At 41.5% G+C, this 14046-nt stretch overlaps 1 protein-coding gene across 1 annotated transcript in view; it reads left to right on the top strand.

Annotated features, from left to right (window-relative positions):
• a2m3g (alpha-2-macroglobulin 3, member g) overlaps nucleotides 1-14046 on the top strand; it is a gene marked incomplete at its 3' end in the record, with an annotated part of 29432 nt that overhangs the window by 1627 nt on the left and 13759 nt on the right. Inside the window, 22 exon segments of the mRNA NM_001114556.2 lie at nucleotides 27-79; nucleotides 157-177; nucleotides 266-431; nucleotides 502-586; nucleotides 664-778; nucleotides 1118-1238; nucleotides 1301-1410; nucleotides 1486-1656; nucleotides 1734-1958; nucleotides 2022-2234; nucleotides 2302-2451; nucleotides 4639-4764; nucleotides 4837-4930; nucleotides 5109-5244; nucleotides 5353-5578; nucleotides 5649-5772; nucleotides 5847-5968; nucleotides 6050-6101; nucleotides 6175-6258; nucleotides 6695-6871; nucleotides 7132-7207; nucleotides 7278-7434. Of these exon segments, the coding sequence (NP_001108028.2) occupies nucleotides 27-79; nucleotides 157-177; nucleotides 266-431; nucleotides 502-586; nucleotides 664-778; nucleotides 1118-1238; nucleotides 1301-1410; nucleotides 1486-1656; nucleotides 1734-1958; nucleotides 2022-2234; nucleotides 2302-2451; nucleotides 4639-4764; nucleotides 4837-4930; nucleotides 5109-5244; nucleotides 5353-5578; nucleotides 5649-5772; nucleotides 5847-5968; nucleotides 6050-6101; nucleotides 6175-6258; nucleotides 6695-6871; nucleotides 7132-7207; nucleotides 7278-7434 (2804 nt within the window).

Below are 14046 nucleotides of genomic sequence, written 5' to 3'. Positions count from 1 at the left end.
AAGTGCTGTTATTCTCCCTTCTGCAGTGAATTTCAGAGTCGTCACCATGAGTGATAAACTTGTGCCTCTTGACCAAATGGTAAGGCTGTGTGTAGTTGCTTTTCTCAACCTTTTAAAATCTGTGACTGAATGTCTAATTCTAGCTCTGTCTTGCAGTACAATCTGGTGGTGTTGGAGGTAGGAACTTGTTTGCTACTTCTCTTGACAACATTGCTTCTGGATGTTTCCTTGTACTTTTTGACTGAGCTTAACCTTTTTTCACTAGGACTTTCGTAATATCCGGATAAATCAGTGGACAAATGTTTCCTCCGTGAACTGGATTTTGGAGCTTTCTCATGTTTTGATCCCAGAAGCTCAGGTTGGGACGTACACACTGAGGGCTTATATTGGTGACCGAATCATCTCCCAGAGTTTTGATGTGAAACAATACGGTACGCCTATTAATATCATCGCTAAGTGTTTAACAGCCTTTCTGGGGTCTTACAGCTGTTTCTTGTTTAGTGTTACCCAAGTTTGATGTGACCGTGAACGCACCACAGACGTATAGTGTTGCAGATGTGGGACTGAAAGTTGAGGCTTGTGGAAAGTGAGTGAAGCTTTTTCATTTTCTTGCTGTATGTTTGTCTTGTGGATGGTCTGTTCTTGATCACCAATGTTTCTCAGGTACACATTTGGGCAGCCTGTACCTGGTCAAGTGCTAGTGCAAGTGTGCCGTCAGCCTCTTACCTATGTTCAGGATCCTAAAGTGACCAGCATTTGTCTGATTAAATCCACCAAGGTAAAACCTTTTGTACAGGGCTTGCAATTACAAATATCTGAATTTTATTAGTGTGTAACTTTGTATTTTATTTTAATGATTGGCATCGCTCAAACCTTTTTAGCATTTTGATTGAATTTCACAAAACCCTTTTTAGTGTCAACTACTTTCTAAATCTGTGACTAGATTCCCTAGGCGCAAAGAATAAACCACAACTACCCTAAAATATTTGTTTGCAGCAGTCTGCCTTGGAAAAACACTTCCAAGCCATCTGAAATTAACCATGTAAACTAGTATTAGGGGAAAGATGAAGCCCAGGTTATTTTGTCTGTCTAATCAGCTCTTAATCTTTATGACCAGACGAACAACACTGGCTGTGCCGCTCTAACACTCAGTACATCATCGTTTTTTGGAACCAGTTTTGAGAGTAACCTGCAAAATTCCTTCATTGTTAATGTCAACCTCACTGAGGAGGGAACAGGTAAACTACTGGCAGATTTGAGTGCTGTTATTCTGTGGCTTCATATTTGTTTGTCCTTCCAGGTGTGGTCATGTCAAAATCCACAACGGTGTCGATTACATTTGAAGTTGGCAAGGTCACATTTGTGGATCTCCCAAAGTTCTACAATTATGGGTCAACGGTGAATGGCAAGGCAAGTTCAGATTCATCACTTGTTGCAGGAGTCCATTTGTTGGGTTTCCCCTTAATGTTTGCTTTCCCCAAACAGATCTCAGTGTCTGATTTCAATGGGAACCCAATCTATAGCAAGGCCGTGTATCTCCTGGACAGCAGCATATGGCCCAACAAACTGCTGTTCAATTTGACCACGAACAATAACGGATTTGCCAAGTTCTCCCTTGACACGACTAGTTTTCCTCAAGCTGATCTGAATCTTGTGGTATGACTGACAAATTTTGAACCCATGCTACTTGCTCTTGAAAGCAATGCTTATGTATTTTTATCATATTTCCTCAGGCAAGTGCAACTCCACAGTCTTATTTCAGTTCCAATTCGCCATACTTCACTACAGATTCACAGGTGGTTCAGCTTTCCCAAACTGATCCTGACACCCCAACCTTTAGTGATCTGTCTATAGTGAAGCTTGAGCAGCCGCTGAAGTGTGGCACCACTTATCCAGTGACTGTCAAGTATTTATTTGTTGGAGAGACTGGCGACTACAGTGCTGACATCATCTATATGGTAAATTGACATTTTCCTGTTTGACCATATTTGTTTGGTACTAATCCAGCTGTCTGTTGTCAGGTCATGTCCAGAGGAGTGATCGTTCTTCATGGGTTTAAAACTGTTCAAGCTCGGGCTTCTAATACCCTCACGAAGGGCACGGTGACGTTTGATCTCTCAATTCTTGCCAAGATGGCTCCGATGGTTCAGATTCTGGTGTACAGTGTTCTGCCCAGTCAGACTGTAGTGACCGGTAGTGCATCGTTTGACACTGAGAAGTGTTTCTCAAACCAGGTATCTGTAAATCTAGTTGTCTTGTGGGGAGTGTGACATGTCTTTCATTGAGCTTGTCTGTTTGCAGGTTTCTCTGCAGTTCTCTCCTGCTACAGCGGTTCCTGGTGAGGGAAGTATTTTGACTGTCTCCGCTCAAGCTGGATCTCTGTGTGGCCTCAGTGCTATAGATCAGAGTGTTCTAATTATGCAGTCAGGAGGACGTCTGAGCGCAGAGGCGGTAACTAATTTGTTTATTTCCCCCCCCCCCCCCTTCTTAATAAACTAAGATTTGCTTCAGTCAATCAATAGGCAGGGCAAGTTTATTTAAATAGCACATTTCATACACTGTGGCAATTCAAAGTGCTTTACATAAACTGGAATCAAGACAAGCTTAGGACATAAATGCAGACAAAAATGATTAAACAGAAACTAATTTTAAAATGTGTTAAAATAGGTTTATAAAAGAAAACTAAACATAATAGTGCAATCTGTCGGACGTAGCACAGTGCTCATACAGTGAAAACACATTTGTTTAGCTGTGCCTTTAGTCTTGATTTGAACATGGCTAATGTTGGAGCACATCTGATCATTTCTGGAAGCTGATTCCAGCAGCGGGGAGCATAGTGGCTGAAAGCTGATTCACCCTGCTTTGAACTCTTGGAATTTCTAGTTTATATGATCCTAAAGATCTGAGTGATCTGTCTGGTTTGTATTCAGTGAGCATATCTGTAATATATTTAGGTCCTAGGCCATTTAGTGATTTATAGACCAGTAATAATACTTTTAAAATCTATTCTGAAAGTAACTGGGAGCCAGTGTAGACAGCTGAGGACAGGTGTGATGTGCTCTGATTTCCTGCTTCTGGTCAGAATCCTGGCCGCAGGGATAAGCTGCAACTGTCTTTTTGGGAAGGCCAGTGAGGAGACCATTACAGTAATCCACCCTGCTGCTGATAAAAGCATGAACCAGTTTTCCTAAGTCTTCAATGGAAACAAAGCATCTGATTTTAGCAATATTTGAGATGATAGTATGCTGATTTACTGACTGCTTTGACATGACTGTTGGAACTCAGATCTGACTCCAGAGTCACACCAAGATGCTTGACATTTTTTGTTTGACCCTTAAAGCCAAGGTACGCATTCACCTTGAACCTCGTCTCTTTTCCCAAATGCACTGTCTTCAGTTTTCTTTTAACTGAAGAGAATTTTGGCACATCCAATTGTTAATGTCATCAATACATTGGCAGAGGGTGTCAATGGGGCTGTAGTCATTAGGCAGTAAGGCTAGGTAGATCTGAGTTTCATCAGCATAGCTGTGGTAGGAGATTTGGTTTTTCTCATTATTTGGCTCAGGGGGAGCATGTAAAGGTTGAACAGGAGAGGTGCCAGAATCGAGCCTTGTGGGACTCCACACGTCATGGGTTTCCACCTTGACCTATGGTCACCTATACTGACATGGTAACCTCTACCTTCAAGGTTGAGTCTCTACTGTTGCAAAGTGTACGAGCATTATTTACGTTGTTTAAGGTTTGAAAGTCTGTATAGCAGTTTTTAGTTCCACATTAACTAGCAATCCATTATAATATCTATAAAGACAGTCTTCATGCTTGTCTTTCTCCATATTCGCTCAGCTTTTCTGCATTGTCTTTTCATCATTTGGACTGCTTGAGTTTCTCCAAGGGACTATCTCTTTGCTCCTGTTAAAGTTAGGAAGAGAACTGGCAATGTCATTTATGACATTCTCAATTTTAGAATTAAACCAGTCAAGGAGAGAATCAACAGAATCTGCAGATATACTTGGTGCAAGTGATATGGCCTTCATAAACTGTTCACTAGTGTTCTCATTTATGCATCTCTTTCTGACAGAGACTGATCTGTCTTTAATAGCTGGAGTGATCAATATCAAAGATACAGAAATGATTAGTGCAACATCCTTAACAACAGTCGATGAAATGTGTAAACCCTTAGTTATAAGTAGATCAAGAGTGTCCACGATTGTGTGTGGGTCCTTGAACATGCTGAGTCAGATCAAAAGTGTTAAACGTTCATCAGTTCTATATAGCATTGATTTCTGGATTATCAATATGAATATTAATAGTGCTATATGATTTAAGAATGGCTGTACTGTGCAAATCCTTACACTTTTTACTTAAACTCATAGTTGAACTAATTTTAAGAGGATTCAAAGCGAGCATTTACATGAACCATCCGGTCAAAGCAAATGTTTATTCTGGAGAGGAATCGTTTTTGAAAATCCAAGAATTGGTTTAACAGTTTATTACCCTAACTGTTAGTCAAGGGATCTGCAGTACCACCAAGTTTCCATCACTTATTTTGCTCAATACAAAAACGGTTTTCTGAGTAGATCCTCCAAACTTTTTGGTTGTTTAAAGGATCCTTTTAGACGTTGTTTTCCCTCCCTTTAGGTGTTTAACATGCTCCCACTGCAATCTCTATCTGATTATCCATACGGTGCTGAAGATCAACAAAACTGCCTAAATGTTCGACCCCGTCGAGCTGTTCCAACAGATCAAGCTTATAACACCTTCAAGGTAAACCTTTCAGGTTGTCTCAACCCCCCCTCCACCCCGAGATTATATATTTATATTTAACCCATGAAACAGAGTGTGGGGATGAAGATGGCAACAAATCTGCCAGTTCGAGAGCCTGAGTGCCTGAAGTTCAAAGACCTGCTTTACTATCGCAACTTCTGGGGAGGTATGTCTGTTTGCTTGCCTTATTACCAACTACAACCTCTGACGCAGTGACTTATTTTTTGTGTGTTGCAAGGGTTTTGTTTTCCTTTTACTAGATATTATTATTATTATTATTATTATTATTATTATTTTTATCCCCCCCTTACTGAAGTTTAAGAGCAGTTTCTTCATGTTTCCAGTTCGGGATGCGGTTTTTGCTATGGCTGAAAAGGCTCCAGTTTCTTTAGCAATGGCAGGAACTGGAGGTTCCTCGGTTGATATGACCATCAGGACCTACTTTCCAGAAACCTGGATCTGGCAACTCTCTCTTGTGGGGTAAGTGAACATGCTAGTTTAAATTAAAAAAAAAAAAAAAAAAAAACTCCCCTCCCCCCCCCCCCCCCCATTTGTTACTTCTAAAGGTCTAAAATATTTTCCATACAGGGACTCTGGGTCCACATCAGTTCCCCTCACGGTACCTGATACGATCACCACATGGGACACTGAGGCCTTCTGTCTCTCCTCCAATGGTTTTGGTCTGGCTCCACCAGTTCTGCTGACTTCCTTCCAGCCCTTCTTCCTAGAGCTCACCCTGCCTTACTCCATTATCCGTGGGGAGGCTTTTGAGCTGGTGGCCACAGTCTTCAACTATCTGTTGCAATGCATCAAGGTCTGGGTTCCCCTAATGGATCCACATATGCATGTCTCCTCTGTCCACTAATGCTGTTATTCTTTATCAGATTCAAGTGACTCCAACACCGTCCTCCAACTACACTCTAACACCCATCAATGATCAGTCTTCATCTACTCTCTCTACCAATTGGAGAAAAACCATCAAATGGGCTTTAACTGCTTCTGTTATTGGTTTGTTTATTCATTAGTGTGTGCATATATAAATGAGCATGTGAGGGTCTTCAATTGATTGCTGAAATTTGTAGGAACCGTAAACGTGACCATTAGTGCTGAGGCCAGTCCATCCCAGGAATTGTGCGGCGATCAGGATGTGACCGTACCATCAAGAGGACGCATTGACATAGTCACTCGAAGTCTGCGGGTTCTGGTTTGTAACTATTCTGAAGTTTGAAAATAGAGCCCATGTGTTGGTCTTTCTTATGAATTTAAACAGTCCTTGTTCCTCTAGGCCGAAGGAGTTGAAAGAACCTTCACACGGAGTTGGTTACTCTGTCCAAAGGGTTTGTTTAGCTCAGAATTTATTTTACATTGCTTGCTCCTAGAGCTGTCTGCTGATTTTTGTTTGGTTTACAGGAAGCGTGCTTTCAGAGAGCGTGAAGATCACACTTCCTACAAATGTCATCCAGGGATCAGCCAGCTGCTCTGTATCAGTCATTGGTAAAGGGTTTCCTTAAACCGCTTAACACCATAGGGCTGCTCGACATGCTTGTAGCGATCACTACAAGCCTGCCCTGTTTGTCTGTCAAACTTTTTACTGAGTTCCAGATCTTTTTTTATTTATTTTTTTTTTAATTCTTTATATCTGGCACAATCAGTTTACCTGAGTAACCTATGCACCCATAGGTCAATTAGGTGGTTGCAATAATTGGTGCTCATGGGAGAACAGCTGATCAAAAAATACTTAGAACCATGAGATTGAAGTGTAATTCACCGACTTCCACTTTTTTTTTTTTTTTTTTTTTTTGTGAGACCAACAAACCGACTATACCTGGACCATGAACGTTCTGCACGCTTGCATGTTTATACAAGTACTTAATCTGAAATGAGGAAAGACCTAATTGAGGTGTGTGTGTGGGTTTATTTTTCTCCTCAGGTGACATCATGGGTCGTGCTCTGAACAACCTGGCCAATTTGCTACAGATGCCTTCTGGATGTGGAGAACAGAACATGATCATTCTCGCTCCCAATGTTTACATCCTACGGTATCTGACAGTAACTGCACAGCTTACCCCAGCCATCCAAGACACTGCCACAAGTTATCTTCTGACTGGTATGATTAAAGTCTCAGGATTTAGACCAGGGGAGGCCAAACTCTGTACTGGAGGACTGGTGACTTGTGGAGTTTAGATCCAACTGAAACTAAATTATTGCTAATGATAACTGGGATTGTATCTACACTGCAGGACACCGGCCCTCCAGGACTAAACTTGGGCACTGCTGGTTTAGGCTTTCGCAGTCATACTGCTTGGTGGGCTTTAGAGGTTTTCTTTTTTTCTTAACTTGTGCTTCAATTTTGCTTGTCTGGAACAGGATATCAAGGAGAGCTGAACTACAGGCACAGTGATGGTTCTTTCAGCACTTTTGGTTATGATGCATCCAATACATGGTGCGTGTCCTGCAGGTCTAGTCTTGGTGATTTTTAGATGTTATATAACTGAACTTGCTCTTGTATCCAGGTTGACCGCCTTTGTCATGAGGACTTTTGGTTTAGCAAGGAGCTTCACCTACATAGATCCCAATGTTCTTAAGGGTGCAAAGGACTGGTTGATTAGCACGCAGGGTTCAGATGGCTGTTTCGTGCAGCAGGGCACTCTGTACCACAATGACATGAAGGTATGTCACATTCTTCAAACCTGCTATTATAAAGCTGAGACTTTGATAAAGCTGAGATCCTGATTGTGTTTGATGCTATTTTTGTAGGGTGGAGTTGGTGATAACGTGACCATGACAGGCTACATTGTTGCATCACTGCTTGAAATAGGCGTCCCTGCCACGGTAAAAATTGTTTATCCACATTTTGTGTCTTTGGATATGTATATATCATCAGTAGTTGTGTAGTACTTGTGGCTCTTTGTTCCAGGATCCTGTCATTACGAAGGCTCTGTCATTTTTGAGGCCTCTTGTTGGGAATCTGGGAAACACCTATGTCACTGCTCTGCTTGCCTACACCTTCAGTCTGGCTGGAGAGACCAGAACTCGAGCACAGCTTTTAAATTCCTTGAGAAACACTGCCATTTCTGAAGGTGAATATTAGACATCAATTTGCTGAACTTGAGTGGCTTTACAAACAAACCAAGAACACCCCCTTGTGTTTAGGTACTACTCTCCACTGGTCTCAGACTACATCTGGGGATACTCTGGCAGTGGAGATCAGTGCATATGTGCTGTTAGCGGTTCTAACTGTACAGCCTGTGACCACCGCTAATCTGGGCTATGCTAACCGCATTGTCAGCTGGATTGTGGCCCAGCAAAATCCCTATGGTGGTTTCTCCTCCACTCAGGTGAGTTCATTCATGATGTGTTGCTAACATTAACAAAAGTGCATAATCAGAAGGTACCATATGTATCGTGTACTGGAAAAGATCAAATCGTTTTAAGTAATGGTACTACTGTACTGCCAGTGGTTCAGTTTACTGTTTGGTTACACGAATTTTGGAACCACTTAAAGTTTGCTTTAATTTTTTTTAACTCCTAGGACACTGTGGTGGCTCTTCAGGCCTTGGCTCTGTATGCTGCTCAAGCGTTCACCCCTGGAGGCTCCAGCACAGTTACAGTTCAGTCCTCAGTGCCAGCAGGAGACGTTTTCAACTTTGCTGTGACTCCCAACAACCGCCTGCTGTACCAGAGAAATTCACTGAACAACGTTCCAGGCACATATAGTGTTGTAGCAAGGGGATCTGCCTGTGCCTCTGTGCAGGTCTGTATGTTCACCTAATGTGTGAGTGTTTTGTTTCTCCTGACAACTCATTGCCTTGATTTGACCTTGCAGGTTGCCTGTTTCTACAACATCCCAACTCCGGTTACAGTTGCCAGAACCTTGAGTGTTGTTGCTAAGGTGACCGGGGACTGCCAGGCTGCACCAGTCAATCTGATGTTGACCTTCACAGTCAAGTAAATATTGCTTTTTAATATTGTTAAGGCTGCGCAGTTCTTTGTAAAGATGACTCAACTTGAAGTGTCATGCAAATCAGTGTGCAAGATCAGTTTTCAGTTATTTTTTTTTTCCTTTTTCCTCTTCTCTCTCTCCTTTCTCTATACGTGCACACTACTGAAGTGCCAAGGTTTCTGTGTTAATGTTTGGCTAGTTAGTTGTCTAGTCAAGCCAACCACCACACATGCCTCCACCTATCTAGATATTACATACTAATTTGCCTTTGCGGTTTGCTTGAATTTAAGTTAGCTGGGTTTTCCAATCATCAGATCTGAAATACTAATTTGAATTTTTTTTTGTTCCCCCAGATACAATGGTCGAAAGCCAACTACTAACATGGTTCTGGTGGACATCAAAGTGTTGTCAGGATTCACTGCAGACACCTCACTGGTTTGTATGATTTAAGGGTGACTTTGGGACCTTTTTGAAACCGCTTGGTGAGTGATGGTTTTTTCCTTACAGCTTGGATCCCCACCTAATTTTGCTCCATTAGTGCAGAGGGTGGATTCTAATGGAGATCATGTCCTTGTCTATCTACAAGAGGTGAGGCTGTAATTTCTATTAAACCTGTTACCTTAAATGTGAGTTTGTTTGTTGGTGAAGGGATTTCTGAGTAATTTGTTTGAAACTCAAAGCTTTTTTTTTTTTTTTTTTCCTCTCCCCCCCCTCCCTCTTGACACTAACTTCGTCCTTCCAAATGGACTTAAATCCTTCAGACATTGTCCCGACTATCTTCCAGTTAACGTGTTTGCACTGGAGCAGTCTACTTTTCTGAAGAGTGACCCAGTACTCTTGCTTCTGTCTGCAGGTTCCCAAAGGTGTTCCTGTGACCTTCAGTATACAGCTGACACAGGCTGTTGCAGTGCAGAATCTCAAGCCAGCGGTCATCAATATCTATGACTATTACCAGAGAAGTATGTCTTTACCATTTGACTTGTTTGTTCTGAATTTCCTGTAGAGAGTGATCATGCTCATTTTATTATCTTTCTCTTTCAGATGACAAATTTGAGACCACGTACAAATCCCCCTGTCCATGATCATGCCTGGGTGTGTTGAGAATAAAAGATTTTAAATAAATCTGCTTTTATGTTTTTGTCAAGATCCAGAAGTTTACACTAATCTAGCTTAATTGCAGCTCTAATCAAGGTTTATCATCTGGGTGATGGGCAACATGTGTAATAGTCAGCACATGCTCAAACAAGAGTTTGGATTAAACCATTAGCTGCTCCACTGAAGTTGAAACATTCATTCAGAAGTCTATATGGTCTCATTTAATTTTCAGTTTGATCACGGTACAGAACTGTTGAGTAGTCTCAAGTACTACTAGACAGACTTTTTGCCAGTTTCACAAACATGAAAGTTGGCCTGTTTCCAAAGATAATATGGTATGTTCATCTCATGTTGGAAAAGAGAAAATCTGGAGTCATATATATATATATATTTTTTTAACTTTTTGTTATAGTAAATTGTCCAGTAATTTTGCTTGCTAGCTCTTAAACAACTTAGTTCTTAGCAGAAATATGGTTAGAAACAATTTTTGCAACATTTACGCAATTTCAGTTAATATGGTGCTTAAGTCAGAGTCATCAGCCACTCAAGTTGTAGACCTTTCTGCTACCTTTAGGCAGATGGTTCTGCAGCATTTAGTCATTCTCCAGCCAACTAGAGTCTCTCCCCCCCCCCCCCCCCCCCCAACAGACTGAACTCAACACTCTAATATTGGAAAAAATCTAATGTTGCTATTTAATTTTTTTTTTTTTTTTTTTTTTTTATGAAATATTGATAGATGGTTTAAATGGCTCTTTTACTATTTATCTAAGGAGTCTAAGTTCACACTACCGGGCTTAGTGCTTAAATCTGATGTTTTTGCATGGCTGTTCACACATGAATAGATCATGCTTCTAAACTGAATGTCTAATGCACGCATGAGACTGTATGAGTAAGCACGTTGTCATATCATGCTTATTATTGTTGACCTTTTCACAGACAACCTGTGGTGTTTCATGAACTAAATGATGATTCTGCTATTACTAATGTAAATTTGGAAATCTAAAATAAGTCTTTAGTGATTGAAAACACTGATCATTTGTGATTTGACAACCGTGGTGCTCTGATCACTGGTGTAGTGAACTCAAGGGTTAATGAGCATTCGCAGACTGAACTGTGAAGGTGGAGTTGGTTTATTTCACGTCGTTATAAACAGCAGACACGTGCAGGAGAAGGGTTTGGGTGTTCGAGCACCTGCCCATTCTTCTCTCGGAGAGAGAGTTTTCCCTCCTTTGCACACGGATCCCCTATCTGCAACACCCAAGTTGCTCTTCAGCTTCGTGATCAACCCGTGCCCCAGTCGTTACCAAGCACCAGTTTTGCCTCCAAAATCTTTTTCAACATGAACAACCAACTCTCTGTGGAAAAGTAAACACCCTGTGTGTCATTCTACTGTGCCGCTGAGGAGTAGAGGATGTTTGCAGCACAGAATGATGACGCATGTCGCTCAAAGATTTTAAGTCACATGAAATCTGACAACCGTTCACACTGCGGTCGCATTGCAGAACATCAGGGGCCTCATGTATCAACGCTGCGTACGCACAAAAACTTTGCGTACGCCAGGTTTCACGCTCAGAATCGCTCACGTTTGGATTTACTAACAATGAACTGAACGTGGGAATGTGCGCAGGTTCACGGGAGCTTTATGGCTGGCGTACGCACATTTTTTGTGCGTGTCTGTTTTATTTCCATTGGCGACTCCTAGAGGCAGTTGTGTTAAATTCTTCTCTACAAAGAGTCTGATCCTTGCAATGGCAGCTGTATGAGACGGGTTCATATAGTAGGTATGTAAGATTTCCATACCATACAGTTGACCAGCTAAACATTAAAGCACAATTTGCAGCGGTCGCCTGTTTTCCCAATGTAATCTGAGCTATCTACTGCACGCACATTGCTATAAAGACACTATCTGAAGATAAATTTGCATGCGTGAATCAGAAACATTTCCATTCAATAAATGTGCAAATAAAATATGATGCACAAACTTATTAATGATTCCTACTTGTCTTTCTCTTGATAAATAGTGGGCAAAATCTGATATGTAGCGGGAAAAAAAGAAGAAAGAATTCATCAGACGCTGGATTCGAACCGAGTTTGTGCTCGAACGTGTCAGTATATGATCATATGCTTCATATGAGGTGCGCCACTGAGACTGCTAAGGGTACTGCAACAGTTTACTGATATAAACCACACTATTTCTTTTGTAAATGCACTCAGTGCGATGTTCAGACCCAACTGTGTTAACCGTATCAGCTAAACTCTCCCACTCTATTTTTTTCTTTTGTTGTTAATTCCGGAGAACAAACTTGCAAATAACACCGCTTTTCTCCGTTCTACCTCCGAAAGCAGCACCTCCAATTCACATTCTGTTCAAAGTTTCTCTTTTTGTTTGATTTTGCCGTTGCTTTTTCGTTGGGTTTTGCCATTAGCATAGTCATTAGCATATTCATACGGGGGAGGAGGCAGGGAGGGGTTTTGCGCTCGTGCATGTTGCGCTCAGTTTCACGTTCATTCGGATGTACAAAAGAATATGCGTGAGATTCGGCGTACGCAGTGTTTCATACATCTGAAATTTTTTCTGCGTACGCACATTTACAGCTTTGTGCGTACGCAATGTTTAGTAAGATTTCCACGCAAGTCTTCGTACATGAGGCCCCAGATCTATGTCTGATTTAAGACTACATATGAAAGTGGCTCAGATCTGACCTGAAAAGATCAGCTTCCATGCGGTTTGGGCTGTTCACACAGTCATTGCCTGAAGGCTGATTTATACTTCTGCGTCAAACGCGTCGCTGATGTGCACCTCTCAAAAAATGTAACTACACAACGAAACGACGCATAGCGCAAGCTCTGTGATTGGTCGGCTTGGTAGCGCTGACGAGTCTGGGCAGGACCGAGAGCCGCGTGAATGGTGCGAGCCCAATGGAGCGATTGTTTACAAGTGTGAAGTCCCGTGAAGGAGGTCCGGATGGAAAGTTTTGTTCTGTGTTTATCTCATAGTTAAAGTTGTTGCACGTCTGCCGGTTCCTGCCTCAAAATGAGTGAGTTTGAGCCACTTGTACATCCCGGAGGCGTTCAGGAAAAGCAAAACACCAGCGAAGAAACTCAACACAGAGACACATCAACACCTCACTGCCAACTAGCGTTTCGGAAGTGTTAACGCAGACCAACAGAGACAGCATGCAAAAGTATAAATGCACTGTGTTGCATGTGCCGTGGGTTACGCCGGTCACTTGACGCAGAAATATAAACCAGGCTTAAGTCACATGAGGGGGAAAAATCTGATTCGGGCACATTTGGCTGCTTTGAGAACGTAGCCTAATAGTATTCAGATACAGAAATGTAATCTAAAAGCAAAAACATGCTCTTCTTTCTTTTTGTTTCTAGTCCAAATATCAAAACCTTCCTAGAGCAAGTAAAATTATTACTTTTTTTTTCTGTCAGAGGAACTAAAACAATGTTTTTTGGCTTAAGGAAATTATTTGCCAGTGGGTTAGGTGAAATATTGATTTGCTTTGAAATGTCGATATTTAGACAACGAGACATTAAGTAAAACTGCGTTTTGCATAAATCCTATACAAATACAGTTGCTGTATTTGTGCACTTTAGCAGCTCCTGGTCAACTTTAATTCAGACTGAACATTGCATATCTTTGCAATATGACTATTGCGGACGCGCATTCCAATATCAAAGCTCAAACAATATATCCTGCAGCCCTACCTCACAAACTCCTCTCGCTGGATACCATCAAGATGTAGCGTCCACTGCACTTTAACCACATCCTTACTTAAACAATATTGCCTACAAAAGTTTTCCACCAGCAGTCAAACTGTGTCCACCTTTTTGAGTGTGTACTTGTCTATCAGTGCCTACATGTGTGTTTCCTAACATATTTATTGGCCTTCATCTATTGTCTTTTACATATTACTGTCAACATTGCTAATCTAAAACATTTTTCCCCATTATGTGTTCCCTTCTCGCTTTTCACACCAAAGTTACACCCTTACTAGCAGTGAAATCACAGCGCTCTCTAGTGGTTAATGCACAGCAGTGCTACTAACACAAGATGCATTACCATAGTCTGATTACATGCAGCCGCCATTTTAAAAGTGAAAGCGTGGCTGCGGTGAGAAGAAACTTGCAATGGTGCATTGTTGAGTATCTGGCTATAGATCTTATCACCGAGGGGAAAGTGACACACATATCTTTTCACCGCTTTCCAAGTGATCCGAAGGTTTGTTCTGAAT

This window comes from Danio rerio, chromosome 3 (genome assembly GCF_052040795.2).
Source record: "Danio rerio strain M-AB ecotype USA chromosome 3, GRCz13ab, whole genome shotgun sequence".
NCBI classification, from domain to species: Eukaryota; Metazoa; Chordata; class Actinopteri; order Cypriniformes; family Danionidae; genus Danio; species Danio rerio.
Note: the sequence above shows the minus strand (reverse complement) of the source record. Positions and strands in the feature narration are given on the sequence as shown.